Below are 17,087 nucleotides of genomic sequence, written 5' to 3' on the forward strand. Positions count from 1 at the left end.
TAGGTAGTTCAAAGGCGGCTTTTCCCTTCTGTCCCAGTCCGCTGTCTCAGAGCCCCAGCTCCCACTCTTCCCTGCCACAGCAGGCCCCTGAAATCCCAGGGTGGCCCCAACGGGGCGGGGAGGCGTCAACGGAATGGAGAGAAAGCCACAGCACCCAAGTGTGTTTTGGGAAACCGCATCTTAAGAGAACACTAGTCTGGGCTATGTTTTAAAACATGAAGGGCTCATTTGGGAACCACACTTTGAAGAAGCCTCGTGCCCCCTGATGTGCATAACATCCGGAAGACCCGAGAGGTTCTGCTGTGAGGACGGTTCTGAGCTTTACTTATTTAGTTCAGTGGTTAACTGTGTTTAAAAAAAAGAGTTGTTTTTTTAAAAAAAATTTTAGAGAGGGGCGTGCTTGAGTGTGGTTGGTAAGGTAATAATATGCGTGTGATAATTTATAGTTTTAATTGGAAAGTTTCACCTAAAATGTCCTATGGTGTACTTGAGTGTGATGTTGTTATGTTACAGATTTACATGCTTTAATAGATTTGGTTATGAGCAGGGGCGTTATTTGTGCCAGACCATCTCCAGACACACGCACTGTCTGACTGACTGGCGATGTGGCAGTCTCTGCAGCGGTCGGAGGGAGTGAGGGTGCAGATGCGCCACGGACGCGAGACCCTCTCTGCACCCCTATTTCACGGGGTGCAGCACACGCTGGCACGCTGCGATTCGTGCAAAATCGTGTGTTTTGATTTCTCTACAGGTAGATCGTCATAGAGAGCAGCCTGGAAGGACGGTCACACCAGGAGGGTAGTGAGTACTCATGTCTGGGTCACTGTCACTTCCAGTCACTTTTATCTATGCTGTGTCTTTCTATATTTGGGGATTTTCCACGGTGAGCACCTATCAGCGCCTAGTTGGAAACATTCGGTGAAGTCCTATTTATTTGGTGGGGAGCAGGGAGTGGGACGGTTCCCCAGCCTTCTGCAGGGCAGTGGGAGAGGCTCGTGAGCCCGTGGGGGCTAACCCGTCCACGAGGGGCTTTTTGCTTCCAGGCCGCTCCTTGCACTCCTCCCTGCAGCTCTGTGCTCCGAGATATCCCAGCTGCCTCCCCCAGCCCGCAGGAGCGCCCTGGCCACCCACCCGCCTTACTGGAGCTGGGGTAGGCCACCACGGTGGGCAGGTACCGCCTCTTGCTCATGTCCACGGGCACGAAGGCGGTGTACTTGCTGATGATGTTGCAGGCCTTGCTGGTGTGCATGGCGCTCACCTGGTAGCGGCGGCTGGAGCCTGCAGAGGGAGAAGCTGGAGTCACCGTGTGGACTCAAAGTTCTCTTTGACACAGAAGCTCTGGAAGCTGAAAGGAAGGCTAGACCAGTGGCTCCCCTCTTTAGGTTGAAATAAGTCCTTCAAATCAGGAGGTTGCCAACTTGCCAATTAAGGACATAAAAAAATGCCCAAGATTGTTATTCTCTACTATCGTTTCATAAAGTAAGAACGTTTTAATGCAGAAGAGGTAAGACATCTAAGAATAAAAAAGCATTACCTCCCTTAAGTAACTAGTGTTATTTAAAAACCAAACAAACAAACAAAAAACCCTCTGTGTTGTCTGTGTTTTCTATTTTCTGATGAGACTCTTGCTGCAGGCCCCTTGGCTGAGTGGGTGCCAGTGGTCGGGCCCACTTGCAGAGAAGATCGAAAACCAGAGAGGGACTGTGGCAAGCACAGGGCCACACAGTGAGGGAGAGATGGACCTGAGATCAGGACTTAAGACGGTCTGTCCCCAAGGCCCAAGCTCTTTCCACTCAACAGGGTGGCAGTCGTCATGGCTGGCCACCTCCTGGAGGGCTGTGTCAGGGGCCCAGGACCCAAAGAACAGACACGGTTTGTAATTTATAAGGTGAAGTTCTGCCCCCCCCCCGGGGGAAAAATAACACAGTATACAATGTTAAAATGCAAACCACACCGAGATCAGCCTTGAACATTCCCGGAGGAGACAAAACCAGTTCAGTTATACAAACAAAATTTCATTTAGTTGATTCTGCAAGACTAACTTGACCTGGACCATTTCTGGCTTCTGCCTCTGGAACCTGAATGGTTTCCCAAGGTTAATATAAGGTAACCACGGAAAATGCCAATATTATCGCCGATCACCGCGAAGAATGAATTGTCACTGCCTCCTCACTGTATAAGCTTCTTTCCAGGGAGATTCCCTGAGCCTCATTCTGTGTTTTGGTTTGGAGACTCTCAGTTTGCCAGCTGTCTTTTTGACGTGTACACAATAAACTTCCGCCGACTACTACTTCAGTGATTCATTGGTTTTACTTCTGTTATTTTTGAAATATTTGCAACAAAAGCACAAATAAGGTAGAATGTAAGCCATATTACAGACATAAAGCATAAACTGTAACAAGTAATAGAGATGTCCTCGATTTATACCTGTATCTATCTATTCTTCAAGTGAGCTCCACCAGAGTCCCAGGGGTCACTTTTTAAGAAAAGTTTGCCCCGATTCCTGAACTAAATTAGCTCCCCCACCACCCTTGGTACACAATCTCTTGTATGCTTGTGTTTCTTCTTAATAGCATTTAGGACACACGCAGTCAGTTAATGCGTGTATACTTATTTGATTCCTGTCGGCTTCCCAGCTAGTCTGTGTCAAGCTCTGGATAAGGGCAGGGATGCGGTGGTCCCCAGCTAGTCCCCACTCAATAAGTGGTGTTGATGAGTGAGGAGTGGACCACCTAGGTGGGGCTCAGTGGGAAGGCAGGTGTGGTCCCAGAGGAGAAGGGCAGGTGGAATAGGGCTGTCCCCATCGTTCTGTCTCAGAGGGACAAGAACGATTGTCCCTTGTGCTATAGGGACAAGCCTTGGGAAGTGAGGGGGGTGGGGACCGGTAGCACAGGGGTGGGGAGGGGAAGAGGAGAGGACGAATCACTAGATGGGGGTGGGAGAGCTGGAGGAGCCCGGGGCTGGTTGCCGGAGACTGGCTCCTGGAGGAATGGAGATGGGCGCAGATCTAGGAGAGGGTGGAGCTTCGGGGTTGCGTTGGAGGAAGTTGGAGGAAGGTGCTAGGCGGGAGGGGAAGCACCTGGAGGCAGCGAGGCAGTGGGGAGGCGGAGCCTGGGCTGTGGCTCCACTTGGGGGGAAGGGCGGGGCGGGACGGGGTGGTGGTGGGGAAGGCCAATTCCTGGGGTGGGATTAGTGCGGAGGGGCCTTGGTCGGGCTTGGAGGCCGTAGGTCCCTAGCGCTCACCTTGTTCTATCTCGCTCTCGCGCTCTGCCAGCTGCTCGAAGTCGCGGATGATGGCGCGGGCTGCCAGGTGGTGGAAGGTCTCGCTCCAAAGGTCAGCGTCACCTCCGACATTCCGCTCAGGGCCGGGAGGCCCCAGCTCGAAGCTCACTTCCCATTGCAAGAGTTGGGTGCCGCGCAGGCCCTTGACCACGGCCTTGCCCAGCACGGGGTCTGGAGTGGCTGGCCTGCCAGTACTGGCCTGCTCCTCGAACTCGGCCGGGGGCTCCCAGTCTGAGGATGTCTCTGTCTCCAAGGCGGAGGGGTGATGGGACGGCTCTGTGGGTGAAGGGACAAGTGGGCAGTGCTCTGAGCTGGGGGACAGAGGGCCAACTCCCGGGAACATCATCCCTTCTCAAGGGTAAGACCCCGGTAAGCAAGTGCAGTATAATACCCCCTCCCCACTCCCAGGGAACACGAAACTCCTCCCCTAAAACAGGGGGGGTGGCATGGGCTTGTTCCCCAGAGTGGGCAGATCCACCTGCCAGGGAGAGAGTCAGAATTGGGGGCACTGCTCAGGGAAATGAGCCCCATGGAGGGCATCCGGAAGGACACAGGCAGCCCCAGGGCCAGGCTGATTGGGGAAGAGTGGGGTTGCGAGGTCCTCATTGGGGGAAGGGGCCACAGCGGACTCCTTCCAGCCCCCAAAGGGCACAGGCATCTGTCCTCCAGGCCTGTCATCTGAAGTCAGGCCACAGCCAATGAGTCCTCCCTGACCCCAATCAGATCCCAAACCCTGAGGACACTTACCCAGGTCCCCAGGGCTGTGGCTGTCCGAGGCAGGCTTCATGCTGGACCCGAGATCCAGCTCTCTCAGGGGGCTCCAGGGCTGGGTCTCCGGGCCAGAGGGCAGGAGGGGCTGGCAGGCTTGGGGCAGCAGAGAGGGCCTGCGGGCCCCTGGCCCCCGGAGTCTGGGGCCCTGGCACGGGTCCAGGCCACTGTTCAGGAAGGACTAGGAGGGCAAGAGGAAGAGGAGGCTGGCCCCCTTACCGCCACCCCAGCCACAGCTCTTCCCCTGGGCATCCCAGTTCCTCCTGCGGGACTGTCCTTGTAGTGCCCAAGTCCTTGGGTAGGACAATGGACCTACTCTCCACCAGCCACAAGAAACATCGGCATGAATAATCCCAACCCTGGACTGAGCCCAAACCCCGGAAAACCATGGAGAATCACATACCATGGACAATATTCTAAACTCACTTATTTTTGCCATAAAGTTTAAAACTTTTGGGGGGTGTTTTTAAAATTAACTTTTTCCTTATCTTTTCATATGTCACGCTTAAAAGCTCTTTGGCATTATAAAAATTCCTATATAATGTTTGTGATTTTTTTTTTTGGTTGTTTAAGTCTTTGATTCACATGAAGTGTATTTTCGTGTAAGGAACCAGAAACCAGCCTTTCCCTTGAGTTTTTGAATAATGCAAATCCCAGCACCACTGAGTGAGTGCGATGCCTTCGTGGGCGCTCTGGGTTTGCCGGTTCCCACCTCTGTGCCGACAGAGCCCTCAGACACAGTCAGTTTCATTTCCGGTCTTTCTGTCCTGTTTTGTGGATTTAATCTGTCTATTCTTGTCTGGTACAGAAGACATCCAAAGGCAAGGGATAAACTGGAAAATATATTTGCCACATGCACGACAAAGATCATTTTCAAGAAAATGCTCTCATAAATCACTGGCGGGGGTGGAGATAATAAACCCAATAAAATAATGGGTTGAGGGCATTTACAGGCAGTTTACAGAAAAAGTATCCAATAAACCCATGAAAACACTCTCAGTTTCTCGAATGTTGATCTAAATGCTGGCGATTTCCCCCGCCTGACGTATTATGACAAACACGTAAGCGTTTGATGGCGCCCCGTGTGGTCGGTGGGGAGATGGGGTCTCGGCTGCACTGCGGCAGGCGGAGTGCGCTCCGACGCAGACCAGGGGCAGAACAATGTAGCCCTGTGCCGCCCGCCAGCGTTAAAAAGGCACAAGCTCTTTGACCCGGTGATTCCACATCTCGAATTGAATCCTGAGGAAATACACAGGGATGCAAATACATGCACCCTATATTTCTATTTATTGCAGCATTGTTCATTAAAAAGGGTTTTGTGAATGCATGGAAACTGTTGACATGTCCTTCAGTGAGGACTGGTGAATAAGTTATGGTCTGTCCATGTGCTGGTACACCACTGCAGTGAAAGAGATGGTTGGGGTTTATTTTTGAAACTAATATGGGAAGATATGGCATATTTAAAAAATTACAACTGTTCTGAATTTTTTTACTGTTCTATATTTTTATTGTGACATAGTTATATGACTATTTACTTGTCAAAGCTCATAGAGCTATTCACCATAATGAGTAATTTTACTGCATTTAAAAATGAATTAAGATGTCATTAGAAAAATGATTTGGAGAGAAGTTTGTGTGTGTGGTTATTGAAAGCGTCTCCGTGTGTGTGCGGGTGCGTGTGCACGTGTGTGTGTAGCATGTGCAGTGTTTCTGGAAGGAAACAATCACAACCAAGTGGGTCTGGCCCTGGAAAGAGGTACTTTTCTTTTTATTTCATACTCAGCTGAACTGTTCGAGGGCTTTTATTGCAAACTCTGAGTAAGTATTACTTTTGTGGTTAAAAAGTATTAAATGAATTAAAGATGAATTTTGTGTCTCTGGCAACATGTGCTTTGCCTGGTGGGAGATGGGGGTGCAGAGCCTCTGACTCTGCACAGAGAAAAGTGTTTCTCAGGTTTTTAGGCCAACAGTTAACCGTGGGGTTTTTTCATCTTTATTAGGTATTTATTGGGAAGGGGACTATACCTCCCCATGAGATGGAGGCTCCTTGGGGCGGGGCGGAGGTGCTCATCCTGTCTCTGCTGGGTCTGAGGTCCGGGGATGGTACAAGGGTGTGGAAGGAGAGAGGGACTGGTCACTCACAGGATGGCCTCAGTGGGACCTGCTACGCAGCCATGTTGGCTGGGTCTGGGGTGACAGCCAACCCCCCTCATCAGAGACTGGGATTCCCCCCACCTCTGCCCCACCATCACCAGCCCACTGAGAAACAGAAGCTGCTACTGTTTCCATGGTGACAGATTAGTTTCAGGTTTGGGCCTTCCTGCAGCCGAGGCCTCGGGGAGCGTGTGCCCATTTGCATGCAAGTCCATGTGCATTCGTACAAGTATGTTGGGGAGAATCAGATCAGGGAAGGAGCCAAGTAGGGGATGGGGCAGCGACGAGCAAAGATGAGCCAGAAGGAGGGTAGAGAAAACCCAAGCTGCCCAAAGCTTGCGCCAAGTAGAGCTGCGGGTAAAAGAATGACTACTGTGCGCCAGACGCGGCACCAGGTACCTGACCTCTTGTCACCCCAAGCCTGCAAGAGTCCCCCACTCACAGTGGGCTCCCATTAAATACCTGCTGATGGCTATTAGCTCAAACATCTGCACGAGCTAATCTCCCCGTTTCATTGATAAAGAAACTGGGGCTCAAAGAGGTCAAGTAACAGGGTTGAGGAGCAGAGTCTGCCTGACTCCAAGGTCAGCATCTCCCAACTGCATCCCTTGTTAAGGACAGAGAAGGGCCTTAGGGACCAAGGGGCAGTGTCTGTCTCTGAGGAGCATAAAGGCTTATGTGTCTGTGGAGGTGGGGAGGGACGGAGGTGGTGGGTGGGGGTGGGGGCGGGGTCACAGGCTGCTGCTAGGGAACCACAGACGGACCATGACACAGCTACCTCCAGCCCGTTCTTCAGGAAACGGGCTGAGCTGTGCAGAGAAGTCCAGACACCATTTGGTTTAAGACGGTGTTTCTCAACCTGGTGATTTTGCTCCTGTCCCCGGGCACCGAAGGCAATGTCTGCGGACATATTTAGTTGTCACGACTGGGGGTGGTGGTGTTACTGGGACTCGTTTGACAGAGGCCAGGGATGCTGTCAAAATTTCTATGATGCACAGGATGGCCCCACAGCGAAGAATCATCGCGTCCGCTGTCCTGAGGCTGACACTCTGGTCTAGCTGGACAGGGGTGGACTGCTCCTGCTGTGGCCCTGACCCTGGGATGACCTCTGTCCGAGGCGAAGGCATAACCCTTGGGATTTGTAGAACGTGCCATGTGATGGAGAGGGAAGCAAGGGCTCTGCGGGCAGAGGGTCCTGGGTTGCAGCCTCCTGGCTAGCTGTGTGACCCTGGATGAGTCACTTTACCTCTCTGGCCCTTAATTTCCACATCTGTACAGAGTCAGACTGGCCAGCCCTACACTCCTGCCTTTCCCAGGGGTGCTATAAAAGCAAATTGGAGAGTGGATGGGAATGCTCCTCGCCAGCTGGGAAGTGTTGTGTACAGAGAATAGGCGATATCATTGACCAATGGGTGTCACTACTAGGAAGGTGTCACTGGGGGTCAGGCAGATAAAGGTCCAGAGAAAGAAAGATGACTCACTTCTCAGTGTCAGTTGCGGACAGACTCCATCCTTCTGGCTGAAGCAAGAGACACAGCTCACCCCCACCCAGGACCACCCCCAACTCCAACCTGCCCTGCCTGGGTACCTGCATATCGATCTGCCTCTGCCGGGCATTTGGGCTGGGCGGGTTGGTGAGGTCCTGCAGCTTAGCTTTCCGCAGGGGGTATCTCCTGCCAGCCGTCGTGGGGTCGCTGGCCGTGGCGGCCCTGGGGGAGGGCTTAGGGTTGGTGATCTGGTTGGTGCTGTATGCCCGCCGTCGCTGGGAGAGGTCCAGACCTGGACAGGGCCGGTGACAGGGGAGACACCAGAGTGGGGAAAGAGAGGGGCTTGACTACTTTTCTGTGCCTGGAAACCTCTTGAGTTTCCCATGGCTCTCCTACTGAAATATGGGCCAGCGCCTCCCCTCACCTGGCCTTCGAAACCCTGCCTGACTTGGCCCCCATCCGTCGCCCAGAGGCGCTCCTCTCTGCTCCCTTTTCAAGGTTCCATGTGCTCCAAACACCAAAGAGGATGACCAGTCGTGTGTGCATTTTCTGGTGTCACACCTCCACACCTGTGCTCAGGCAGTTGCTATGGCCTAGAACCTTCTGTGGCCCCATGTCCCTCTGCTTTCTATCAGAACTCAGGCCACCCGTATCTCTCTCACTACACGAGAGCCTTCGCAGAACAGGTGCCATGTTCGAGTCCCCTTTGCTCCCACACTGTGCTCAGGACTTAGCCTGGGTAAGTGATCAGTAAATACCCTCTGGATGGAACCTGACACCATGAAGTGGCTCTGGAAGCAGACAGGCCTGCCCTTGTTACCTGTGCTCCGCCTCTTTCAAGTTCTACCAGCTGAGCCAACGAGATTGTTGGCATCAAGTGTTTAGCATGTGGTCCGTGCTCAGTAAAGGGTAGCCATCACGGTTTCTGGAGAAGGGGGCGGAGCGCAGGGAGCGGCAGACTCACCAGGACAGGCGGCGGAGTCTCCGCTGGGAGGCCGGGCATCCGTGGCCTGCCTCTGGATGAAGGGCGCCCCGAAGCTCCTGGCACAGTCTCCACTCTCCGAGCCGGGCCCCTCGTCCTGCGACTGGTAGAAGACAGAGCTCCCGGACTCCTGAGAGTGCAGCATGCTGTATCGAGTCCTCTCGTCCTGGAGGAAGGGAGAGAAGAGAGGGCTGGGACTGAGGCTAGATGTGAGGACGGCCATCCATAGTGCAACAGGGAGGAGGTGGCGGAGAGTCCACCTTGGGATCTTGCTTGCTTGGGGGATCTCGGCAGACTTCTCTGTTTAAGAGATGGCGAGGGGACGGCGCATCATAATCACATTAGCCAAGATTAAAATGAAGGAGAGAATTCTAGAAGCAGCAAGAGATAAGGAGATAGTCACCTACGAAGGAGTTCCCATCAGACTGTCAGAGGATTTCTCAAAAGAGACCTTACAGGCAAGAAGGGGCTGGAAAGAAGTATTCCAAGTCATGAAATCCAAAGACCTGCAGCCAAGATTGCTTTATCCAGCAAAGCTTTCATTTAGAATGGAAGGGCAGATAAAGTGCTTCTCAGATAAGGTCAAGTTCAAGGAGTTCATCATCACCAAGCCCTTATTATATGAAATGCTAAAGGGACTTATCTAAGAAAAAGAAGATGAAAAATATGAGTAATGAAAGGACAGCAAACTCACAGTTATTAACAACCACACCTAAAACAAAAGCAAACTAAGAGGACAGCTAGATCAGGAGTGGAACCATAGAAATGGAGATCACATGGAGGGTTAGCAACAGGGGAGTGGGAGGAGGAGAAGGGGGGAGAAGGTACAGAGAATAAGTAGCATAGATGGGAGGTAGAAAATAGACAGGGGGCAGGGCAGGAATACTGTGGGAAATACAGATTCTAAAGAACTTGTGACACATGGACATAAACTAAAGGGGGGGAATGGTGGAGAGGGTGTGCAGGATGGAGGGGAATGAAGGGGGGAAATGGGACAACTGTAATGGCATAATCAATAAAATATATTAAAAAGAAAAAAGATGGCGAGTGGAAATGACTTCATTATCACTTATGTTGTTTGTGTTTTTAATTATCTTCTTTATTAAAATTTTAGAAAAAGTAATTCTAAATGCCACTGCTGTCTCCAAACAGGTAACCAAAATGAGCAGAATGAACCACCTATTCCTTCCATTCCAGTTTCCATAATATAAACACACATAAAAAACATAAAAAGGCTCCTAGGGGTCATTTTTATTCTGCAAAAGCTGGACCACATCACTTACATTTAGCAGCATCTTGAATCGTGCACTTAAAACATTTTGGGAGTCCTGCATGTCAACTATTCTTTTTGAAACGTTTGACTGCACAATATTTTACCACCACAATGCTTATTGTTCAGCATTCCCTTTGTGGCCACATATCTATTTCCATTTAATGTTTTATTAGTCAAGAAGTCCATGTGTTGCCCATTGATAAGTAAGAGTTGATAACAGAGGGTACAAAACACGCAGAGAAAATTCTGTCAACTTTCATCCTTCAATAGAAAGTCGGGCCTGATCGGATAACCAAAGTAGGAACCGCCTGATTCGGGAAAGAGGACAACGTGGACCAGGAAAAGAGGAGGAGAAAATTACTTACAAAAGTCAGTCTGGTTGAAATAAATATGTGAGACCATAGTGTCCCAGGACACGCACTTTTGTTGATTTGCTAAATAATAGTTTTGGGGGTCCCTGGGGAGGTGATGAGTTCCTTTGGGCGAGAACAAGAGGTACGTGAAGTGCCAGAGTTTACAGAAGAACTCCAGAAAACTAACTGACCAGCTCAGATGTACAGACTGTCGCCACCCCCACCCCAACAACTAAGTTTGATGAGAAGTTCCAATTCTTGTCACTTGCGATCATGCCTTTCACAGTGTTTTCCTGCTTCAGGGAAGATCAAACATCATTTTGAGAGAGACAGGGCATCGGTATGCAGCCATATATATTTTTTGCCATCATGGAAAATGCTACAATAAATCCTTGGACGTAGCTCCATTGTATCACTCTTATTTTTATGTGGTAGGTCCTTAGAAGGGATTTCTGGGTTGAAAAGTTATCTCTTTCTAATTGCATGAGTTATTTCTAGATTGCTTTCCAGGAGGGCAAGGCACGTTCATACCTACAAGGTATGAGGGTGGCCCTTACCCAAGAGCCCCACTAGTCACGCGAGAAAACAGTGCAGGTCCTGGGGGTGAGGAAATGAGACCGACAGTTCCTTCTGCTGGTAGGGTCCGTGGGTGCCCTTACTGCCTCCCAGAACTCCAAGAAGGGTCTGGACTGTGCAAAGACTTGACCAGCACATTGTTCAACACTTTCTCCCCGTGCCTGAACATGCCACTCCCCACAACACATTTACCGTGACTGACTGTGGCTTTTAAGAGATTTCATAACATTCTAGAATCTGGAAATTTCACAAAGAATTCTAACTGCTCTCAAAAGCTTGGGAACACATTCAACACAGGTCCCACAGTCCTGCACAGCAACGTTTCTTAGAGCTGAGTAAGGGCTGCCTGATTTCGATGGCATGAGCTGTCCCGTTTGCTATACTCCTCACCACTCCTTATTGCCTCTCTATGAACTCAGTGATAACTGCTATCCCTCATGGCATCTACCCCTTCTTTTTTTACAAGCACATGCCACTCATTTCCTATCCGCCCAGTCTCTCTAGGCATTGACTTTGTGACTTGTGCTTAAATACAAAGCAAGTGGATGCACTCTTCCCGGGGCACTGGAGAGACTCGCTAAAAAGGGAAGGTGAATGAAGAGAGAGCTTCTCAGGCACCCTCACACGTTTCAGCATAAATCTCACCCCCTTCTCAGAAGTTCCCCACTTTATTCCACTTCCGCCACCACACAGAAAAAGTCATCTGTGTAAGTAAATAGCGCACCAACTCATCGCGGAAGCTAGACCCTGACTAGTGTCCCCAGAAGGAAGCCTGAGTGTAGTGGTTCTGAACTAAGTTGTTCACCAAAATCACTTCGGGGAGATTATGTGAAATGAAGGTTCCCAGGCCTTATCCTCAGAGATTTTAGATCAGGGGACCTAGGTTGGAGCTAGGACACTGCAATGGAAACGTGTTCCCCACATTCTTCTGCTGCAGAGCATCTGGAGAACCCCACACTGAGATGGTAGCACCTACTCAAGCCGTGTCACCCTGACTGAACGCCCACGGCCTGGCAGCTGTACCACACAGCTGTAACCTGGATCCAGCTCGTTCCTACCTGCCCTGACCAATCTTTTCAGCTAGGACGGTCTTGGGTGCAGGTCTCTGGACCCCCATGGACCCCTGGCATTCCTAAGATACTTACAGATCTGGAGTCGGAGGCGAATAAGGAGGCGTCACACACGATGCCATATCCCACCAGCCGCTCTCCAGGGAAGAGGGTACTGGTGCTGACGGGTGAGATCAGCACTTCAGTGGTCTCTGGGAAGACCCACTCCACAGTCACGTCGCTCAGGACGGGGGCCATGGCCTTCTTCAGGGACTTGACCATCTGTTGTGCAGGGTCAGAACACAGGTTGGAGACATGCCTGAGTAGGGGTCTGTCCAGGTGAGAAGCACAAAGACCAGGCAGGTATGACCATGCAGGGAAGTGAGCAGGGAAGTGACAAGAGGCCTTCGGGTGGCTTACCTACCAGGGAACATGTCACTTCTGAGGCTCCTAGAATGTGAGAGTTGGGACACATTTTTATTGCTCACCTTCTCTAAGCTTAGCATTTTGTAAATGAGGAAATCTGAGACTCAAAGTAGGGTTGTGACGAGTCCAGGGCCACAAACTTGGTGTCAAAACATGGACAAGACAGTGATTTCGAACCAGTCAATTTGCTTTCCTCAGCCTCGTTTTCCCCATTTGTTAAACTGAGTTAGGAATTCTCAACTCTCCATATCGTCTGAGATACTGGATCTGAAGAATCTGTTACGGGATAGGTAGTCAATAAACGACAGCTATAGTTTGGAACCCGAGGCTGATTTCCTCAGATGTACTGCGAGGTTGGAGAAACATGATTTGGGGATTGTCGGAGCCAAAAGAGCTGTGCTCTCAAGTCTCCCTCCAAGAGAGACTGTGAGCTAGGTGACAGTCCCCAGATGCCAAGCCCCAGCTTTGGAGCCAAGACCAAGCCTCTCCCTAGAAGCCTCTGGCAACCACTGAGCGTGGCAGGGATCCTAGTGCCTGGCACTGCAGCCCAACGCAGACTCCGTGATGGGCGGTCTTCGCTCCCCAGTGGGTCGGTGGAGGCCCAGTCAGACCTCTCCCTGCCCGAGGCTGCTTCCTTCCTTCCCTTCCTCTCACAGGTGCTGCCTCTGGGCCACAAACTGTGAATGTTCCTTCCCGCTTCCCCTTCTTTTCTCGTTCACAGATGTTACCCTCTGATAAACTTCGTGCACTTCTTAACTCCAGCTGTCTCTGGTTCCTGAACTGACACAGGGATTTTCTAGGAGTTGGTTTATTTGGGCCAGTTGTGCAGAAAAATGGAGAGGAGATTCAAATCCCCTTGATTTCTGGGCCCTTTAGACACTTCTGAGCCCCCATTTGTCCCCATTAGGAACATGGCCAGAAATGATCCCAAACGCAACCCCACAAAATGCAGTGACTCTCCAGGGGCCCCAGTCCTGCCCAGCTCATGGATGGAGCATGTGGACCAGTGGCTGGAGGCCTGGGGATCTAGAGCCCTGTACCAGCTTCTTGAGCTGCCTGCTCTGTGGCTTCCACCCCTCTGATTCTCAGTGGGGTGCAGTGTGGCCTCGTGGAAAGCTCAGATTTGGGGCAAAATCCCAGCTCCACACCACTGAGTGGTTTACGACCAGCCTGGGCCTCTGAGGTTCCAACACGAGAGCAGTCGGGGTCCTTGCACCTACCTTGGGTTGCAGCCGCTCCCCCTCCCCCAGGAACTCAGCACTGCCCTTGGACACTGTTGCCAGCCCCTTCACCAGCCTATGGCAGACGTTGGGTCCAATTCCAAAGCTATAGCACCTATGGAAAGGGGAGGAGAGAGGCTGCTACTTCCCATCTTCTCTGCCATCTTCGTCCCCTGATGGGGACAGGAATAGAGCATGATCCAGAAGAGCTTTGTCACAGCTGGCCCTAGCTTCAGGCGGAGGGTGGGGGCAGAGGGCCTTCAGAGGGCATTTACGTTCACACATACAGCCCATGACTTTGGTCCCAGCCCAGAGTCAAAGCAGCAGGAAGGGCTTTTTCTGCTTAAGCTGCTCCTAGGAGCTGCATGGGGGTGGGGGGAGGTGTGGGCACCTCATCCCACCTGCACTTTCCAAGGGAAAACCTAACTTTGCAGTCAGCCACCCCCCCTGAAAGCAAAGCACTATGGGGTGCTTTCCTCTCCTTCTGGCATTTTCCAAGTTGCTTGGGGTTCTGGAAACTCCAGCCCAGGGCAGCCCAGGAGAACCAAGCCCCAGGCTTCGGCCTGCTCCAACCTGGTGGAGAAGGCGTGGTTCCGCACCAGCTCCAGCACCTTCCCTGTGTTGCTGACCGCCCCATCTGTGATCACAAAGAGAAGCCGCGGGTGGCCTTGGTGTGCCGGCTGCCGGATGACCCACTTGAGTGGGGAGAGGAGGTTGGTGCCACCCATGTCAGCCCGCATTCTCTGAATGTTATCACAGGCCATGGCCAAGGTCTCCTGCAGGAAGGGCACATGGACAGGGCAGAGAATTCCCAGGGTCACCTTGTGACGCAGAGACCCTAGGTGTCGTGGAGAATGAGTCCTTTAGTTTCCCTAGATCAGCGATTTTCAACCGTTTTCACCCCATGGCACATATAAAGTAATTGCTAAAGTTCTGTGGCACACCACAAATTATATATTCTGCCAATGCGACAAAAAATTAGGTATGATTTTGATCCATTCACATAGGACGGCTATTGTTGTGTTGGCCATTGTTGTGTTTTTACTCGACCATCTAAGGGGAAGAGGTCAGTGACCCTGACTACGTAGCCACGTGTGCACGTTTTAAAAATCTTGAAGCATGCTGGTTGAAAACCGCTGCCCTAGAGGATAATAGTTCAGCCTCACTAGAGTCAAGTCCTGTTCTCAGTTTCATCTCGGCCCCATGTGCAGGCAACACAGTTGATTGCTTATTTGTCATGGTTCTGCCCAACGTCTGACATGCTGCCATTCGTGGGGTATTAATGAATCTCCTTTCTGGCCAAGGACTGTTGGCATCGGATGGACAGATTCCCACTGGACATCACATGTCCTCCTGCGCCTGCCTTAGAAAGACGCTCGTCCAACATCCGTGCTCGGAAATGTCAAAAGTCTTAAAATGTGTGGGACCTTTAAATCAGCAAGACTAGAAATTTATCCCAAGGGAATCAGGAAGGATGTATGTGAAGGCTTTCATACAAAGATGATGAGACACAACAACAAAAAATGGAAACAACTTCAGTTCCCAACCATAGAGGCTCAGTTAAACAAGTCCCACAATCCACCGGTGCAACAGCGGGCAGCCACTAAAGCTGTGTTGCAGGTTTATACTCAATGGCATGAAAATACGCTCACGACAGGCTGCTGCTGTCGTGTTAGAAGAGTAGTTTCTGGAAGACCTAATCCTGTCTTTACCGAAAGTGTGTGTCAGTGCATAAAGCCCGGTCTGGAGGGATTTATTCTGAGCTCTTAACCTTGTTTTTCCTTTTTTTCTTCTTGACAGATGTGATCATGCCAGATTTATGGTTTTCATTATCTAGCTTTAAAGATTGTGAGATGATCAACATGTATTATTTTTGTATTTAAAAAACCCATAAGCTATTTTAAATGAAAAAGTGGCCCCTAAGCCCTCCCTCCCTCTCCCTCCCTCCCTCCCTCCCTCCCTCCCTCCCTTCCTTCCTATTTTTAGACCTGGGTAAGATGCTGCAATTTTGAACATGCTGTTGGGGCCACAGTCTTATTGTTGAAAATTGTAGCCTGAGCCTTGTGAACCCATTCTTAGCCTACTTACCCACCCGCTCACTCCGCTACCCCTCACTGGTCACTTATTTAGTTCAGCCTTGCATGGATCTATCGTCCCCATGAGAAAGAGGCTCCAGGGAGTGGCAGGCCTGGGATACGTATCCTCTTTCCCCCTCCCCCTGTACCCCTCTCTGTGCCCCATACTCTGCCCAACACCTCTTTCTTCTTAAAGAAAGAGGAGGGTGTCAGAAGGCTGAGATGTCAGAAAACTGCCCAAACAGAGCTAGCCCGGCTTTCATTCTTTGCACCCGAGTATCATCCAGGTCCCATAAGGGTGGGCAGCTTATGAGCAGGACCCTCTTTCTTTTCCCTGACTTTCCTCTGCTCCTCACTACCCACCCCCTCCTGGTCCCAGCCTCGTCCTTCCTTACCTCATTGTAGGTCTGACTGGAAGGGAAGAGGGTCTTAAATGTGGATCCAAACCCGATGACATTGAAGAGGCAGGCCGGCATGAGGCTCTTCAGAGCCACCAGCATGGCATCCTGGCCGGTGAGAAAGGGATGTTCAGGATTTGGGAAGGAATTATAACCTTTACCACCCCACATCCTGGCACAGCATCAGTCTCTAAACAGGCCCTCTGCCCCCTTCCCCTCCCCACCTGCAGCCAACATAGCTTTTCCCCCCAGATCAGGAAATCTGCTGACGCTGAGCTGAGGCCGGACCAAAGCCATCATCATAAAATTTCTCACCCGCGTAGTGAGTCTGACTTTTCAGAGCCATTCTGCGGTGGCTTGCTAGTTCTATCTCACCTTCTGCCGACCCTGAGAGGTCGGAAGAGCAAGGAGCGCTCCGTCCTTTCTGCCCCCAAAGAATCGACGTCTAAGGGAGGCAGGTGACCTCATCCTGGTCACAGTGGTGATGGGATAGGCTTCTGGCTTTCCTCCGGGGCCTTTTGCAGAAGAATCACCCCAATTGCCATTAATAGGGACAAATCCCTTTGGGACAGTCTCCTTAGGCCATATTTGTTGAACACTTAGGATGTGCTTTACCTGCACATGATCTTCACCGTAACCCTTGAAGCAGCACAATATTATCCCTGTTTCATACAAGAGAACGTGGGTCGCAGGGAGGCGAGTGACTTGTTGGGGAGCAGAGAGTACACAGTGGACCCAGGACCCAGACACGTGCCACTTTGCCCCCACAGTCTGTGCATATTAGAGTCTTAACCTATTTAACGAGGCAACACCAGGGGATCTTGATAAAAGTATTTCGGAAAAAATAATGACAAAGAAGAAAAGTGGAGATGACAGGAGGGAAAATGATGCTATTGATGCTGATACAATGCAGTGATAAATACCAAGCAATCACTATATGTTAAGCACTGTGATAAACACTTTATATTAATTATATTATTTAATCTCTCTAACAGCCATTAGGAAGATTCACTTTGATGTTAAACATATCTGGGTTTGAATCTC

The 17,087-nt window shown here is 50.8% G+C and overlaps 1 protein-coding gene across 1 annotated transcript in view; it reads right to left on the minus strand.

Moving 5' to 3' along the window:
* VWA5B1 (von Willebrand factor A domain containing 5B1) overlaps positions 1 to 17,087 on the minus strand; it is a 37,818-nt gene that overhangs the window by 5,718 nt on the left and 15,013 nt on the right. Inside the window, exons 8-16 of the mRNA XM_037032912.1 lie at positions 16,041 to 16,151; positions 14,144 to 14,346; positions 13,571 to 13,685; positions 12,021 to 12,206; positions 8,656 to 8,839; positions 7,793 to 7,983; positions 4,030 to 4,231; positions 3,244 to 3,558; positions 1,141 to 1,278 (exon numbers count right to left, since the gene is read on the minus strand). Coding sequence (XP_036888807.1) covers positions 1,141 to 1,278; positions 3,244 to 3,558; positions 4,030 to 4,231; positions 7,793 to 7,983; positions 8,656 to 8,839; positions 12,021 to 12,206; positions 13,571 to 13,685; positions 14,144 to 14,346; positions 16,041 to 16,151 — 1,645 coding nt within the window. The remainder of the gene's footprint in view (positions 1 to 1,140; positions 1,279 to 3,243; positions 3,559 to 4,029; positions 4,232 to 7,792; positions 7,984 to 8,655; positions 8,840 to 12,020; positions 12,207 to 13,570; positions 13,686 to 14,143; positions 14,347 to 16,040; positions 16,152 to 17,087) is intronic.

This window comes from Sturnira hondurensis, unplaced genomic scaffold, assembly GCF_014824575.4.
Source record: "Sturnira hondurensis isolate 20B ecotype Veracruz unplaced genomic scaffold, ASM1482457v3 Scaffold0021555, whole genome shotgun sequence".
In the NCBI taxonomy this organism is placed as follows: Eukaryota; Metazoa; Chordata; class Mammalia; order Chiroptera; family Phyllostomidae; genus Sturnira; species Sturnira hondurensis.